Raw genomic sequence first — 17,084 nt, 5'->3', positions numbered from 1 at the left:
AATCTATATATTAATAAGAAACTAATTAATAAAACGATATTAACGATATATTGAATTCTCTAAATAAATAACGTTTAGAACCTCTTTAAGACTATATTAATAATAATTTTTATTAAAGTTAACGACTATAGTAGACGAGCTACTATTCTTATTAATGAAAGATATATAATTTTTATACTATTACGAATATAGTAGTAGAAGTATAATAATAATATATATACTCGAACGTAAATTCCTCTTACTCTAGTATATACTATTATTATTTATAAAAGTTAAGAATTAACTCTCGATTAAACCGTTATGAATATAGCTATTAAAAGTATTATTATTATTATTTTTATCTATATCGCTCTATCTAAAGTTCGTTATATTATTAATCTCGCTATCGAAGTTTATTTCTTCTATAATTAGTTTCTAAAAAACTAGAGTCTATATATTAAGATGCGAATTAATAATAAATATTATTAATAAAATAAATTTCTTCTATTTATCGTATATAATACTATTAATAAAAAATAAAGATAAAGCTCTATCGTTAAGAAAGTAGAGGATATTATAAACTATTTAATAGCGAAGTTATTAACTAAGTAAGTAAGACGCTAAACCTATTTAGAAATTAGTATATAAGTTTTAAAGAGATAAAAATAGCTATTCTATATCTTTTACTCTTTTATACTCTTTTACTCTATCTTAATTATCTTAGTTATTATCTACTAGTCTTATATATAAAGATTTATTAATAAGTTAATTATAAATATATTTCTAGTATAATTTAGTTATTTATTCGCTATATATAGAAAGTATAATTATAGAGTATAGTAGTAGCTAGATAAGTTAAGCGAAACTAATTCTTATTCTATTAATTTTCATCTAAGCCCATCGACTAACTAAATAATAGATTCTATTTATATCTATAGAGAAAGCGTTATTTTACTACTTTCTTTTATATTAACTACTATTATAATACGATAACTATATATTAGAAGTATCTATTATTACGATTAAAATAATATATATATTCTATCTACTACTAAGTATACTTTATAGAAATATTTACTATATCTTATCGTCGCCGTAGCTCTTTACTATATTCGAAATTTTCGCTATTCGAATTAATGTTAATATATTCTTATTACTTTACTTAATCGTCTACTATCTTAATTAAAGCGATATATATATCTTATCTATTATCGAATATACTTTATAAAGATATTTACTATATCTTATCGTCGTCGTAACTTTCTATTATATTATATTATATCGTCGCTTCGATATATTAAAAGTATATTCTAGTATATTTTAATACGTTATAATATATAAAAGTATATTATAATACGTATAAATATATTCTACGATTATATATACGTACTATAGCTCTAGAATATTAAAAAAAGAATATCTATAGATTTATTTAAAAGTATATTAGTAAGTAAGATATAGTAAATATTAGATAAATACGAATAATATAGAGAGAGTTTTTTATATATAGTAGATATGTAATTACGTATATTATAGACTTAATAATTTAAATTATTATAAAATTTTAATATATATAAAATTTTAATAAATTTAAACTTATTTATTTAAAATTAGACTAGTTACGTAACTAGTTACTAGTTATAAAATATATAGTTTTTAAAATAATTTTCTATTATACTATAAGATCTAGATATAATTTCGATTACTATTATTAGTTATAAAGATAAAAAAATTAAAATAGACTATATTTACCTTAGTCCCTTAGATCTGCCAAGATCGCTAAGCCCCTTCGAGTTAGCTTACTAACTTCGCAGTTAAACGACGGTAGATCTGAGTGTAAAACCCCGTAATCTTATCAGATCCGCACTATTTTGGCGTACGTCCTATATAAATTTTGAGCTTATATTTTTTTTTCATGAATAATCATCTTTAAGGCACGATTGCGATTTAAATTTCTATTAAAATAATCTATTTCTCGATATAAGCTAATTATTTTATATCTTCTCTATCGAATACGCCATTTTTCAAGATCATCCCTCGAGAATCCAGCGACGTTGACATGGGCATTCAAAAATTGTTAGAACTGATACCGAATTTTGAGTATTGCGCAACAACAACAATAATCGACTGGCTCGAGATTTCTTTGTCGGAAGATTCGTATGTATGTATGAGCCTCCGGAGCACGTATTTGACGTAAATAAATAAGTGAATTGTGGTGCGTTGGTATTCGAGGCTGATTTAGCTTTAAAATGCTAAGAATGCTAAGGAATTTGTATGTTAAGAATGCCAAAAAATTACCGCAATGCGCGCAAGTTTTTTTAAAAGAAATAGAGAAGAATAAATGGAGAAGAATAGAGAAAAACAGAGAGTAACGGAGAAGAATAGAGAAAAGTCAATGATTTACTTATGTGTGCGTACGCGTATATATATTTATATATGTATGTGTGTGTTGTAAATACTCGACGACACGCGTTAATTTGTTAACGTATTTTAATACATTCAAAATACGTAGTTAAAATTTGTACTTAAGTCAAAAATGCGAAATTATACGGGATTCCTTGTATTTTATTAGAAATAAGCCGGATCTACGCGTAAGATTAGGATTTGCCCTTAGACGTGCTTTCTTCAAGTTCCGTAGTAGTAGAAGGCGCTAACCCGAAGGGGCTTAGCGAGGCGAGCTAACCCAAAGGGGCTTAGCGATCTTGGCACGTTCTGAGGGACTGAGGCAAAGACTATATTTAAGTCTATATCTATATTACGTAACTCGATAAGCTTTTTACTACTAAATAGTCTCGCGCCCTAGCACATATTATAATAAGCAGTTGAAACAAGGATGCCAAGGCTGTAGGGCTACTAGCGGCTGGCCGATATGTTATGCTCGCTTTATGCATGCACAAATGTAGTTGCGGCACCTTCTTGGGTTGTCCTTTAGGCGCCGAAATCCTCTTACTCTTCGCCTAATGGAGGCATCACATCCGTGACATCCAACTTCAACAGTCGCGAGGCTCAAACCCTTCCATCCACTGAGTTCTGTTCCTCAACATGAATTCTTCTTTCGACTTACATGCTTCGCAATCTTTTAGAAACTTAAGCGAATGGATATCTCCGCTGCAATGAGGCTACTCCAAGATCGAAGGATCCTGCTTCTAGGAGTGATTGAATATTATGAAGAAAACGCCGTAGACAAGGGAGGATGGTTCGATAGACTCCTGTCAAAAAGAGGGTCTCTACACTGATTCATAGAGCTCCTTGCTATCTTCAGACCAACCTATTTCTGTAAGGGACAGAAAAGCAAGCCTCCAAGCATTCTGCTATCCTAGTTCCATAACCTGCGGATCCAGAATCGCAGGCAACGCGTGTTATCATCCTGGGTGAGGGCAGCGATGTTATCATTGACATCCATAATACCTTGCACATGCCAAGTCGATTTGGTCTCGCTGCCAACCAAGTCCCACATTTGCTGTAGGGTGGCAGTGTTGTGCGCATAGCCTGCGGATTCTCTTCCGACTTGGTACAACCCAGGCTTGATGTGACCAATTTGTTGCCCGAAAATCATCGACCCCGGTTCCTTTCGCAGGAAGTTGACGACTTGCTTCGCTATAGCAACCTGCTCAGTCCAATCGAAAAGGTGAAAGAACATGCTTGCGAAGACGATGTTGAATTTGTCGTGAAAGCGCTCGAATTCGAATGTCCCGGCTACGATGTCTCCAGTGAAGAAAGTCATCTGCGTGCTTCGATCCACAAAAAGATCGTATCCAGCCTCTATGAGGATCCTATCCGTGTAAAACCCGAAGAGGTCTTCAGCTGCTACGCCTTTGACACAAAGTTTGCGCATATTTTGCCCGAAACCACAACCCAGCTCCAATAGCTTCTCTCCTTTCAGCATTCGAGCCTTCATTTTCTTGTAGACGGGGCTCTGGATGATGGTGCAATCGGCAAACCATGCCAGCCAAAGGCTGGGATTAGCGCCAATTGTTTGGTGCTTTTTGAGCTGCAAGGAGACCGTCAGCTATCTGCAGCCTGCTAGAGGTGTCTTATCTAATTTCGAAGACTTACCACATCCATCCAGTGGTCTGGTACTTCCGTTACTGACATCTTGCTATAGTTCCAGACCAGTTGTACTGTTTCTGGAGCGATAGCAAGGGCCTCCGTATGTTTCGATTTTCCAGACAATTTTGAAATATCCGTGTCAGGTTTCGATATTCCTGACATCTTCTTATCCATATCGTTGATTGCCCGGATACAGATCTGGTCTGAAACACCAAGGAGACTTGCTATGTTTATGGCTGCAAGGCTTGCGGAATCCACAGAGATGCAAGAGTCTACCCGCAAGGTGTATGGGTCAGGGAAAGGGAGTGTGCTGTAAGACTGCTAGAAGATGGAGGATCTCTGATGATAGAGAAGCTCGAATACCGGTTGCAGAGGCAAGTCCAGGGTATACTAACCGTATGCTGGGAATCCGAGAGTTAAATCTGAAAAGAAGAGCAGAACAAGCCTTGAAGGAGGCTATGTTTCGTCCTCTTTTCGATCGCCTCATCTCCTCGTCGGCCCATCGACCGTATAGGACGAGTGTAAATCCATGAAGCTTCTGCACTAGCGTGTCTGGCCCACGTCCTCGGAACACTGGTTCAGTTATGATGAAGACCGTCTCCGATTTGGCCCGACAGTATCCCAATGAAGGTGAGGAGCTCCAGTGGGATATAAAATCTGCACTCACAGAACCTCTGCCGTTCTCGCCATTGGTCGGCGCGTTATCTTGCCTAGCTTCCTCGATTTCGTGTTGGGGAACTACAATTCCGATGGCTTTGGAGAGGTCTATCGGGTCTATCATTCTCTCGAGGTGAGTTGTCAGCAAGATCGGTAGTCTCACCCGGTCATCTCTGACGTCGTTTTGCTCTTATCTTCCCTTGCGTGTCAAAATAGGATTCGTCTATCAGAATTGTTGGCAAGCATAGAGTTGCGTGGAAGATTTCGAAATAGGTCGCGCGAAGATATGCCACGCACATGACTTGCTAGCTATGGCTGGTATGAGAAAGATTGCGTACAGTGTTCCGATCGTAACGTGGAACGAGGTAAGTGCGTGGAACAAATACTGTTGTAGCGCAAGGTCGGCACGCATATGTGGTCCGGAACATGGTGAATGGCAAGCAAACAACGTCGATTGTGAGACGTGAAACTAGACGAGTTGGTTTGAATGACATCTATGAAACTGGACAAACATCACTGCTCTTTCATAGTGTACATACCCTAGCAAAGACCCTGATAAATGACGCCCAAGCTCTACGTACGCGATGTGCCAAAGTATAAATGCCAAAACAGACTGCAGAACTCCAGCAAAAACTACTCGGAATGTTTCCATTTACAATCTTCCTGGAGGTCTCTCTTCTCAGTATTTCTTATCAATAGAGCCTCGTCCCCTACGCGTTCGTCGCGCTCACTTTCCCAGAGTCTTGGGGGTTCAGCGAGTATCCATAGCTCTGCGTCACACTGTAGACCTGGTTGCCTCGCATCTGTCCGTAGTTGGTGTCATACGGCTTGCCCCACGGCTGGGTGTACTCAGCGCAATGCGTGCCGTCAACGACGCCCCCGAGAACCCCGACCCAGGCATTGAAGAAGTTGCATGGCATGTAGGTCCCGTCGGCCTTTGGGGTAGAGCGGTCGTTGGCGGTCGTGGCGGCGCATTCGGAGGCGCAGAACGTCGTGTTCAGAGTGCTGCCGGCTTGGAAGCGCACGCCGATGTAGGTGGAGCCGTCGGGGGCGATGATGGCGCCGGTCAAGGGGGTTGGGCCGTCGAATCCGGGTTGTGCGGGCGGGAGTTTGTTGTAGCCGTTCGATCCGGCGATCACGACGTGGAATGAGGCGCGGTATTGCCCCGAGTTGGTAGCTGTGGCGGATGTGAGGGCGGTGCCCCAGAGACTGCATTTGACATTTGTGAAGCTGGATGGGTTCGGGCATGCGGATGCGTCGGGGAGAACGCTGGGATCTCGCTCGAAGTAGAGGTTGAATGCCGTGCATCCGGTCACTGCGTCGCATTTGGCCTTGCAGACGGACGGGTCGTAACTTTGGAGGTCATAGTATGTCAGGTAGTTGCTGGTGGTTGTCGCGGCTTGGAGGTTCACGAAGGATTGTGCGTAGCCGGGTGGTGTGACGGCGCTTGAAGCGGCATTCTGAATAGCTATTAGTCAAGCGCAAGTCATTGAAGGGTGGAAATACACGTACGGAATAGACTTGGTTGGCAAGGAAGGCTTCGGCTGTGTCAGGGTTAGTCGACTTGGGACCGTAGCCTCCTGGTTGTGCTGTCTGCGACGCGCAAGACGAGCTGCTGGGTGCTGGACTTGGCGCTGCAGCAGGTGCGGCGGCAGCGAGGCTGGCGAGAGATGATAGGATGATTGTAGAACGCATGTTAGGAGATTTGAAAGTAAAGGAGTGTTCTTCTAAGAGATTGTGGTATTTGAGATAAATGCCGAAGATATTCAGGGTCTTTCTATAGTAGAATGAGGGTATTGGTTCTTAATCTCCTGGTGACTTGTGATGATGAAAAGCGGATTGTTGGGGACTTGGATGCCCTTCTTATAGAAAGAGACGAAGTCATACGGGGCTCTCCGATGGAAAGCTGGCGCGGTCTAGACACCAATTAGGAATTCCGAATACTGAGCGGTTTCGATAGAAGAGAAGGCTTGGCGAACTTTTGCGGCGTGAGAGTTGCCACGGCGTTGATAGATGAAACATGCCATGTGCTATCTTGCCATGCATTAGCAGACATGACAAACTCCGCGTGAGGGCCACATGGAAGAGCATACCGCGACGAAGGCTTGGAGTCTAGAATCTGTCTTTCTGCAAGCCACAGAAACGAGAAAAAACCGTAGAGTATGGAACGAGATGCTTTAGGTAATAGAGGAGTAGTCCAAGCCGAGCTGCAGCTGCAATGGACGCCCCGTGCCTTGAGGAAAAACTTAAATGAGACAAGGCTTGATGGCTTCAGGCTCGTTTTCTCTTTCTGTGTAGTATGATTGAAGGTTTACATATTATTTTACGGCTCAAATGTACCTTCATAGCTCGATTATTGTGGTACTGTAAACCCCCGAATGTGCTTTGTTCTTGCAAACGCCATGATACGATGATGGTATTTTTCATGAGACATCCTCAGCGAATGAAAAGTTCTCCTCGGGGCTTTTCAATGGAATTTTCATTGGCGTTGGTATTTTTATTTCCGCTGTCTTTCTATTTATTCTCGTCAAAGTGATTCCACATAGTACTAGAAATCCAATCCTAGTCACAATCGGACGTGGGCAGTTCTCTGGGACTGGGACCGGCGACGAGGTTCCGCCGTAGTTGGATAGGCCCGAAATAAAATAAGATGAGGCCCTGTTCCTAATAGATACCAGCATTAGTCTTACACTTTGGATTCAAGCTTGCTCGATCAAGTAAGGATTTCGTGGAGATATTTCGAGGCTTCAAGCCCACGAGAGGCGTCGGAGCAATGGCAAAAGCGTAGTCTGACTTCACAGATCTGGAAGACCTACTTGGTTTACAGCCGCTCGATTTGAAAAAGGTTCGTATTAGAGAGTGAAAGGAATGAAGGTTTGGGGAGTCGAGTTGTGGCTAACGCCACAAGGCACGTGACCGGAAGCCTTGGCGCACAATCTGACCGTGCGTGGTGCCGAGAAAAGTCACTTTCTCCCACCACAACCAATACTCAAGTCATAGCCTCTTGTGCAGTTTAAGCGATATTATCTGCTTTCTGAGGTTGGGATTCTGAACTGGAGGAGCAAGTGAGTACGGAGCTGAAAGTCCATGAGCAAAAACGGCGGCTTCCTCGTCGTCTTTCCTGTGCGGTCTGATAATCTCCATACTCCGAAGGGCAAAGGAAAGACAGTACTGGAACCTTTAAACATACTAAAGGAGTGGCTTCTGCCTTCCAGACCGCAGAATCCACGACCATGCATGTCTGGCGGCCGGTCCGGGAATCACTGGTTCGCCCTTGTTGAAAACAGCCTCAAGCACGCGGATATCTTGGATAGGCAGTCTTACGCGGTCAGCCTCTCTCTCGCAGGAGAGACACTCCAACTAGAAGCATTCCGAATCTCTAAGGCATAAGCTTCGTGATCGCACGCTGACTACTTCTGCTCCGGGACGGGTGTTCGACTATGCCAAGCAAGGCGTTCGTCGTCTAAAGCCTCGAAGATCGTCTGGACGAAGAAGGAAACCCTGACAATGATTCGAGAAAAATCTGTTCAGCCCACATTGAAGAGACAAATTAACGGATATTAGCGTCTTTCCAAGCTTGGCTACGGTACTGGCTCCACCGTCTGGCTAGCTAAGGATGTTCAAAAGCTGGTGACTTGATGGTGTACTGAGCCATTTTTCCCCAGATTACTATGGCAATCAGAGCGCTGTGTGGCTTTTGAAGTCTTCACTTGTTTTACGGGCGACTGCAAAGCCGCTGAAACAGAGCTTGCCATATCTCAGCGTATCTCGAATGCAGTGGAATTGTAGAGGTCCACCTTATACTAGATTGATACAGTACTATCCCATTCATGGAACCTTTGGAGAAAACTTACTCTTGGCGTTCGAACCATAAAGAGAAGTAATGGGCTAATAGGCCGACGTCTTGGCCCAGAAGGCTTGTCGCCAATCACCGTCAAGGCTTGCTTGAAGCCTATCCTATAACGTCTCAAGTTTCTTCGTATGGAGTGCCACGTATTACACACGGTCAAGGGATGGCGAGTTGCATCTGTTACAAAAAGCGCTGACAGTATAAGCCCAGATCTTAAATCCGCCAACATCATCCTGGGCTTTGAAGATACGAAGGATTGTTGCTACTCCCTCGTCAAGATTGAGAGAGACGATTCTGCCTCTCGATAATTCAAGTATGTCTGTATCAGTGGAATTTGTCTGCAGTGCAGCTCGGTCAGCATTCCATGGAAGTGACAACTCGGATGTTCAATTGATGTACTGACATTGTTGGTTCTCGCGCATACTGGCTTTCCGAGCACGCTACTTCACGCGAAAAGACTTTTCGTAGATTTAGCTTCGACGATAAGTCAAGGGTGTCTGATGCTAAACAGTAATCTCAGACATGCCCGTGTACAATTGCTGGCTGCCGTCAACTCGGCTTCGGGCTTGCGTGACCGCCTGAAGCTGCGGGAAGGCGAAAAGGAATGTCATTATCAGACTATGAACATGATTCTGATAGGCCTCTGGGTCACGATGGCATTCGGGTGAGTACAATGATCCTTTGCGGCTCAAATTGAAGCGAAGAGCTGTCCGATGTGACACGAATACAAAATGGGTAGGCTGTGTACTACATAAAAGGGCTCATCATCGCTCACCTCTTTCCCATCCCCCAAAACAGTCAAGATGTCTAAAGATAGGTGAGTAGACCAAGCCCTGTCCTGATCTTGTGTCTTGCCAAAGAAATACAACGCCAACCTTTGATGCAAGGACTACCGCCAATTTCGACTCACCGTTCGTCGGAATTCCGCTTCTCTTCATCGGAATCTACTCCAACACAGATGTTAATGAAGAAGATTACAGATGGTCCTTCATAGTCTACCCCGCGAAGAAAGAAGGTGCTTCGGAGGAACAAGAGTACCTGTTGCTCTGGCGACTTGGCCACGGTAGAGGTAATCGTTGCCGCTTCGAAGCACATCAAGGCAGACTCCGAGACCAGGAAAATATGCTCGGTTGGCTGGTGATCGCTGAAGTCAAAAACCTAAAGGAGCTGGACGACACACTGCTTTCTTCTAGTCCTTCCACTAGTGTGCCGGATAATCGGAAATCTAGAAGCCTGTTCTGGGTTCAGGGAATGTTGGAAAGGTTGGTGGATGCGGGGTGCTTGAAAGGGAAACCGAAAGCGTTTGAGGATATCGAGACAGAGGGCAGAGAGATTGCGCAGAGACACACGCAGTTGGGTAAGACCATGTATGTGCCCCAGGATAACAGTTTGCTTGACCGGAGGAACAGTCAGGGTGCGGAGACAGGTAAGGAGACGGAGGCTGTGGTGAAGGGCAAGGAGAAGAACGCTATTCTTCAAAGCCAACAGATTCACTCTGCCCCTTCGACCGACGACCGCACTAGCCACGTCCGATCCAACCACCCCGCGACCTCTTCGACCGGGAAAACCGTAACTAACCTCGTGCCGGAATATAACACCGACAGCGACAGCGACGCCGAGGACAACAGCAAGGACGTCGTCGAGGTCCACAGACCTTCGTCTTCGGTCGGACCGCCTAGCATACCATCTCCTTCTACGGCACCGCCCAGCACACCACCGACCTCCATGGGACCACCCAGCAAGCCCGCTTCTTCCATGGCCCCACCCAAGCTTCCGGTGAGTGCGACTCGAGGCAAGAGGAAACATCCGGCGGGCCGGGATGCTGGGACCGAGGCTCCGGCCCCCGGGAGGAAATATTTCACGATGGATGACTTGCCACTCGTGCGGTATGATAAGAAGGGTCATAGGGTTTGGTAGTGCTTGCGTGGGAGGGCTATACTGTACGTAGCTTGACTTTGCGAGAGGGTGTTGGGGTGGGATCGTAGCGGGATTTCTCTGGATTGTGGTTTCGACTTTACATGTCTGTTAGTCTGTTATTAAATTCTTGGAGACTACTTCAGCTTGTAGGATTCGCTTATGTGAGTGGCGGCGCTGGGAATCTTGCAAATTTCCAAAATCTTGTTCAGATTGACTAAGTATGTGACAAGGGCATGTGAAAAAGTAAGTTTCGTCGATGAAGAGGCATGAGCGGTTATCCAAATTCGACATTGTGGTATCCAGCACGAGTGTCTCGGTTCAGTCAAACCTGCCAGGCATCGGAGCTGAGTCTTCAATCGGCCTCTTTTGTATCGCTTTGTCTTCAACTGAAGCCTCCTGGAATGGCCGGACTAAGGCTTCCTGCCCCTGTTCATCTCGACTCGCTGCACCCTGACCATCCGCTGAATTTACATCGCGTAGAGTGTCAACGCCCAACCTCTTTCTCGACAACTCAATACTCGTATCCGTCGTTGCCCCGTCAATGAAATCGTTCATAATCACAATCGTCTTCTCCGCCTGCAACCTATCCAGTGCATTCGCCCGGATCCATGGCAGCGTCTGCATGTCCAACGCTCCTTTCGTGCTAGTCAGACAACTCGATGCCGCGTTCGCGCTCACGACGCTGTAAATTAAGACCTCTTTGATACTCTGCGATGTCGCTTGGCATTGCAACACGGTTATGTCGGTCGATTCTTGGCCGGCCGTGTTCATGGACTCGAAGCGCCCGAGTATGGGATCCGCTTTCAAGGTGGCGTAGGCTGAAGCGGTCCAGGAGTCGTATTTCTCGGCCATGATTACGACGATGAGGCGTTGGCCGGTCGAGCGGAGGGTGTCAATTGGCTTGCTGAAGCATTCCCGGTGGCCCCAGGTCAGTTTAGCATTCTGGGCTCTGGCGCATGCGGAGTTGAGGGCCTGGTGGATTTCTTCTTCGGTGGGCTTTTTACATTCTTTGATGATGTTGTCGTAGCGGATATGGAGCGTGACTATCTCCGTGGGGTTAGCATCCAGGAACTGGACCTGATCGTCGAGGAACTCGTCAAATGCTAGCCCGGGGATGCACGCATGCTGGAAGTAGAACTTGTTGGGTAATTTGGATACTTTCTGGAACGCGGGTAGAAGCTCCGCGGGACGGAATTCAAAGTACCTTGCTCCGAGGGTAAGCATCACAGGAACCTGCTTCTTTTGCGTAATGGACACGCCGTACACAATGTTTGGTAGCATATGCACGAGTGCCTCGTCGGGGATGTGGGGAAAGTGGTGCAGTCCGGGCACAATCTTGCGCAGGTCGGCTACCATGTCACTATTGACCGAAGAGAGCACTGCGTCGGCTTGTTGCATACTGTTCATACCGTTATCGTGCGGTGCTGCGAGTACGAAGCGGGAGAATGGGTGTTGGGCCTGGGGTGAGCCCGGCGGAGCTACGGCACCCATCCATGCTTTGTTGCTGGTTGAACAGATAGTTACGTAGCATTGGTCGTGATTAGTGAGACCAGCTTCGCCGTGGCCGGCGTCGTAGAAGCCGAAGGTTATGACCACGGCGTCCGTGACGATTGGGGCGAACTCTGCCTATCTCTCGTCAGCAAGTACTTCGCTGTATGCATGTCTGTGAAAGAGGGCGCATACGGTAGAAGTCATGCTCCCGCCCTCCAGATTGCCAGTCAGACTATTGATGTCATTGTATCTGCTGCCGACAATGTTGCCGTCGGGATCGAAGGCTTTCCATTCGAAGCGGCCGGTATAATGACGGATGCCTTCGATGTTGGATGATTCGACTTCGAGATCTTTGGCAGTAAAATTGTCCGCGGCTGTGTTTCGGACAGAAGTCTTGGGGGCGGTGAATTCGACTTTGTAGCCTTCCACGGAGATGTAGCTGTATACTGTGATGCCTTTGCTAGGCATTTTATCGACTTGGGCAGAGCTAAAGGTGCAAGCTGAGAAACAAGTGATGGAATGACGGAATAGAATGACTTGTATGGTTACGACAGCGAGGAAGACGCTGAGTAGAACCAGCGGAGAAGAATACTTTACATATGTAGTACGACGATACGCATCATTGCCCCACTGTAATTTCAGCTAGGGCGGCTAAGCGTACAGGGAAAGATAAGGTAATCCCCGTAAGGTAATCTAGGGGACACGGCTGCGGCCCGCGTATAGAGCTCGCCTTCGGAATCGGTATTACGTATTGTGTAAAATTGCATTGCCTCCTGTAAGATATTCTTACCCAGTGCAGAAAGTCTGCTTGACTGGGAGGTAGCGAGTTGATTTCTAGATGTATTCTCAGGGGAGGAACGTCGATCTATGCTCACCTAGCCGTAAGAGGAAGGTGCTTCACAGTCCGACCCAATTCGGACTAGGGTGGCGGTCAGCAATGGACTCCATCCATTTTTACAAGCTGTGTCCCACAACAGAATCTCCGTAGCTTTAGCATCTCCTTTTCTCCTTTTTCTTGTCATCTCCGCACCATTTCTTCTTCATCCGGCTAAGAAGCCTAAGAGACCGGGACTATCTTCCCACAGCATTCGCAATGGACCCCCTCACAGCTTTCAGCCTTGCCTGCGGGGTAATCCAGGTCGTCGACTTCAGCACCAAGACCTTGGTAAAATGCAAAGAAATTTACAGAGAAGGCTCTTCATCTGAGTATCTAGAACTCGAAAGTATGACAAGACATCTTGTTGATGTTCGAGCTGGCCTTGATCTTCCGGGTCCCCCACAAAGTGCCGACAGCATCCACAAAGTCGACGACCAGAGCATGGTGGAGCTAGCCAAGGAGTGCTCTATAACGGCTGACCAGCTGATTGAGAAACTTCGCTCAGTGAAGACTGAGGGGCCGCATAAAAAGCGGCAGGCTATCATGAAGACCGTCAAACTTCTTTGGGAAAAGGGCGAGATCCAGGAGATTCAGAAGCGGCTAGATGGCTACCGAAATACGCTAGACACACAGATCCTGATCAATCTAAGGTTCGTTTAATCTGATGGTCCAAAAAGCAGCGTATGTCACTTGAAGCTTACGTGTGCTGATCCGTACGTGAACAGACAGCGTGTCGACTTGGCCTCTCTGCAGCACAACAAAGAGTTTCGAAATTTGGACGAGAAAATCCAGAAGCTCATCCAGAGTTTCTCTCAACGGCCAGTAGATTTTGAAGAGCTCAGGGCCCTTATCCAAACGGACAATGAGAAGACTAGGGAACATGTTCACAACAAGCTTCAAGAGCATGAGAGACGTCTAGCGGAAGAGGAATATCGCACGCGACTTCTTGACAGTTTATGGTTCGCCGAAATTCTTAGCCGAGAAGAAACCATTGCCGAAGCCCACAGCGAGACTTTTCAGTGGATATTTGACAGATCTGGCCAGGCTGTGCGTCCCTGGGACAACTTCATTGCTTGGCTTAAGAGTGGTGAGGGTATCTATTGGATTAGCGGCAAAGCTGGTTCCGGGAAGTCGACTTTGATGAGTTTTCTCTGTCAGGATGAGCGAACAATAGACGCATTGACAACCTGGGCCGGAACGAAAGACATCTTCACGCCCAAGTTCTTCTTCTGGAGTGGTGGGGAAAAGATGCAAAAGAGTGTCGAGGGTTTGCTGCGCTCGCTCCTTTGGCAGATCTTATATGAGTTCCCTGAAATGAATGTTCTATCATTTGATATCGGATTACGAACTGAGCTCAATAGAAGCATTTCCCGCGAACACGGTTCAATCGGGGCTTGGACGAGACGTCGACTTCAAAGGATGCTCCTAGAGGTAATAGACAAGCTACAGAATTCGTGTTGCTTGTGTTTCTTCATAGATGGACTAGACGAATTCGATGAAGACGAAGATGAATTGATCGCGGTTGTTCAAGATATTGTGTCGAGCACTGGCGTCAAAGTCTGCTCGTCAAGTCGACCATACAAAGTATTCGAGGATGCTTTTGGTCCTTCAGCCAAGCTTAGATTGCAGGACTTAACGTACAAAGACATTCAGCGATACGTGACGGATAAATTTCAAGGTGTACGGCAACTAAAGTCAATGACATCAGAGAACGAATACGAGATGAATGAGTTGAAGAAGGAATTAGTGACCAGAGCGGAGGGAGTCTTCCTATGGGTCTCGTTGGCTGTTAAGGATCAGATTCGCGGCCTCAGAAACGAGGATAGCCCAGAACAGCTGCGGGAAAGACTCGCACGTCTGCCAAGTGAAGTTGAAGGTATTTATCTCCGCATGTTGCTTCAAATTGATAAACCCTATCGACAAGAGGCATCACGATTCCTCCAGATGGCTCTAAACTCCCCAGGATGGACACTTTTGGAGCATGCGCTTGCGTCTTACAAGGACCTAGACAATATTCTCTTGACTCCTGCTAACATTTCGAAAAGTGAATTGGTTTTGCTGTGTCAATGGACCCGGAAGAGAATTACGACAACGTGCACTGGGCTTCTTGAGGTCCGTGAGCACCGAACTCCGGGTACCGAAAGCGAGGCTAGTGATACAGACACTCAGCTGCTTGATGCCGACTCAGAAGATGAAGCGTCAGCTTCCGACTCTAAAAGCGAGACCACGGACGAGTCTGACCATGGACAAGTATCTCGGCAGCCAAGTCCGGAGCCCGACAACAACGATTCACACTCAGACTATGGCTCCAGTGACATAAGTGCCGAGGCTTTCAACCTGGAGTCGTACGACACTGTCAAACTTATCCATCGCACGGCGGTTGACTTCATGAAAGTCGGGCAAGGGAAGGCATTTTTGGAGGCCAATTTGTTGCCGGAATTCGATCCCCAACTCTTGTATCTGAAGACTCTGCTTGGGACATTGTGTCTATTTCCAGAATATCAACGGCGCGGCCCAAGTAAAGTAGCGGAATTCATGCTAGATCTAGTCTTTACCGAGAATAGAACTGGAATGGCGCAAATCGAACTGTGTGAGCTCATCGATCGTACCATGTCAGTTTTAGATCAAGGCCATCCGGACTGGCGTCCAAACTCTCACTGGTGTACGCGTTGGGATAGATTCCTGGAAATGCAAGCTCGAGAACAGGACAGGTCGTATTTGAGTACGAGGATGAGTTCTCGATCAAGCTCGAGGGACTCGTTTTACTCCGCAAGGAGCGATCCTATGGCCCGCCGTGAATCGATTGACGCGCCGGCGGGACTATCGCATCTTCTTCCATACGACTTCCTTGGCTACGCGGCCTCATGGGGTCTCTATCACTATGTGCAGCAAACACTTGACTGTCGAGCGAAGCGTCTTGACCTAGAAACAGCAAACTACTTATTGTACTGCTCTACGTTGTCTTGCAAAGACCGCCCCAGGATTTGCAGCCAATCGGGGCTTGTGGCTGATCTTCTAAGGAGAGGAGGCAACCCGAACACAAGACTCCTTACGAACACGATATGGGGAAATTTCCTGAACGGATTTTATGAATACACATTTCAATGCGCTCTGCCCTATATGACTCGAAAGACAGATCCTCTTTCCGATTGGCTGAGCAACTTCACGGAAATGATTGCTGCTTTTGTTGAACATGGGGCAGACATTCACACCATTTTTGACCTTTCCCTGGATTGTCGCGAGTATCCATGGCTGGAAGTATTTGGCATCTCTCTGAATGAGAAGGTGAGCTCGTTCAAATTTGACATGCAGATGTCCGCTCTGTCAATAATAGAGTCATATCTGAGTCATCAGCCCCAATTCTCTCGTATCCAGGAGATGTGTATCGCCAGAGGCGCTCTCTTGTATTCGAGATGTGCGACGTTTCATTTTCGGCTCCGTGGCAAAGACGTGGAGTACACCGAACAATGGCGAAAGTATGAGCTATCCGAGCAGGAATCACGGGAGTTCCTTGAATTACTTGCGCCAAATGCGGTATTTTGCTTCGCAAAGGGTTCTGGGGCAGAGGGGTCCGAAACAAAGGAGGCCTTGTCCCATCAGCGTGCGAGATTTCACGATTGGATTAAACTAGTCTGTTGTTATGAAGAAGCTCGTCTTGACCCAGTGACTTCTCCAATGAGCGGCTCTAGTTCGCTTTCTCAGCGATAGCTCATGAACAAGTGACCGAGGATCCTAATCGATCAAAGACACTTCCCGTTCCCAATCTGGGACTATGTATATCCAAACTCCAGAGCTGAAAGAGACCCAAAGAGAAAGATGTATGTTCGCGCGCGTTATTCGTAACTTCATTCTCACCATCCCCACCACCCTCTCGAAAAGCTCCGGAAACGAGACAATTTTCCTATCTTCGCTGCCTGAGCTTCGGATTGTCCTACCGGCTTTTACGCCCTTCGATAACGCCTGAGCTGTTCGACAAAGGTGATGCGGCACCAGACCCTACACAACTCAGCACTCCCGTAGGGCTTTCGTCGCGCATTCGCGCTGCTGGTACAACAGCAAAAACGCGACCTACACGAGTGTTGGGTTTTGAGGAGTGTACCCGCGGCCTATGGCTCGGCACCTTTTGCAACGGGCGGGTTCTGCGTTTCTGGAGCGAGAATGGTGAGAATGGGGAGGTGACGCGGCAGATGTGTGAGAACTGGGTAGCTGGCTTGGTTGCTGAAGGGTTCGGGCTGGGGACGTTTGGGTGGAGATGGGAGGATC

General features: G+C 46.1%; 6 protein-coding genes across 6 annotated transcripts; 2 read left to right on the top strand and 4 right to left on the bottom strand.

Annotated features, from left to right (window-relative positions):
• Positions 1-3,295: 3,295 nt before the first annotated feature.
• On the bottom strand, positions 3,296-4,203 carry HO173_007525 (uncharacterized protein; the record flags this gene model as incomplete). Its single annotated transcript, XM_037309428.1, has 2 exons — positions 3,296-3,970; positions 4,036-4,203. 2 exons carry the CDS (start codon positions 4,201-4,203, stop codon positions 3,296-3,298), a joined length of 843 nt encoding a protein of 280 aa, XP_037163507.1.
• Positions 4,204-4,321: 118 nt separating this feature from the next.
• Positions 4,322-4,810, bottom strand: HO173_007524 (uncharacterized protein; the record flags this gene model as incomplete). Its single annotated transcript, XM_037309427.1, has 1 exon — positions 4,322-4,810. One exon carries the CDS (start codon positions 4,808-4,810, stop codon positions 4,322-4,324), a length of 489 nt encoding a protein of 162 aa, XP_037163506.1.
• A 586-nt stretch (positions 4,811-5,396) lies between these two features.
• On the bottom strand, positions 5,397-6,381 carry HO173_007523 (uncharacterized protein; the record flags this gene model as incomplete). Its single annotated transcript, XM_037309426.1, has 2 exons — positions 5,397-6,146; positions 6,199-6,381. 2 exons carry the CDS (start codon positions 6,379-6,381, stop codon positions 5,397-5,399), a joined length of 933 nt encoding a protein of 310 aa, XP_037163505.1.
• A 2,958-nt stretch (positions 6,382-9,339) lies between these two features.
• HO173_007522 (uncharacterized protein) lies at positions 9,340-10,453 on the top strand (the record flags this gene model as incomplete). Its single annotated transcript, XM_037309425.1, has 2 exons — positions 9,340-9,353; positions 9,424-10,453. The coding sequence occupies 2 exons, from the start codon at positions 9,340-9,342 to the stop codon at positions 10,451-10,453; spliced, it is 1,044 nt and encodes a 347-aa protein (XP_037163504.1).
• Positions 10,454-10,771: 318 nt separating this feature from the next.
• Positions 10,772-12,412, bottom strand: HO173_007521 (uncharacterized protein; the record flags this gene model as incomplete). The annotated part of the gene is made up of 2 exons (XM_037309424.1): positions 10,772-12,079; positions 12,137-12,412. The coding sequence occupies 2 exons, from the start codon at positions 12,410-12,412 to the stop codon at positions 10,772-10,774; spliced, it is 1,584 nt and encodes a 527-aa protein (XP_037163503.1).
• Positions 12,413-13,037: 625 nt separating this feature from the next.
• On the top strand, positions 13,038-16,785 carry HO173_007520 (uncharacterized protein; the record flags this gene model as incomplete). The annotated part of the gene is made up of 3 exons (XM_037309423.1): positions 13,038-13,471; positions 13,547-16,509; positions 16,568-16,785. 3 exons carry the CDS (start codon positions 13,038-13,040, stop codon positions 16,783-16,785), a joined length of 3,615 nt encoding a protein of 1,204 aa, XP_037163502.1.
• Between the last annotated feature and the right edge of the window lie 299 nt (positions 16,786-17,084).

Source organism: Letharia columbiana (assembly GCF_014066305.1).
Source record: "Letharia columbiana isolate WasteWater2 chromosome Unknown Sc0000025_s0, whole genome shotgun sequence".
NCBI classification, from domain to species: Eukaryota; Fungi; Ascomycota; class Lecanoromycetes; order Lecanorales; family Parmeliaceae; genus Letharia; species Letharia columbiana.
Note: the sequence above shows the minus strand (reverse complement) of the source record. Positions and strands in the feature narration are given on the sequence as shown.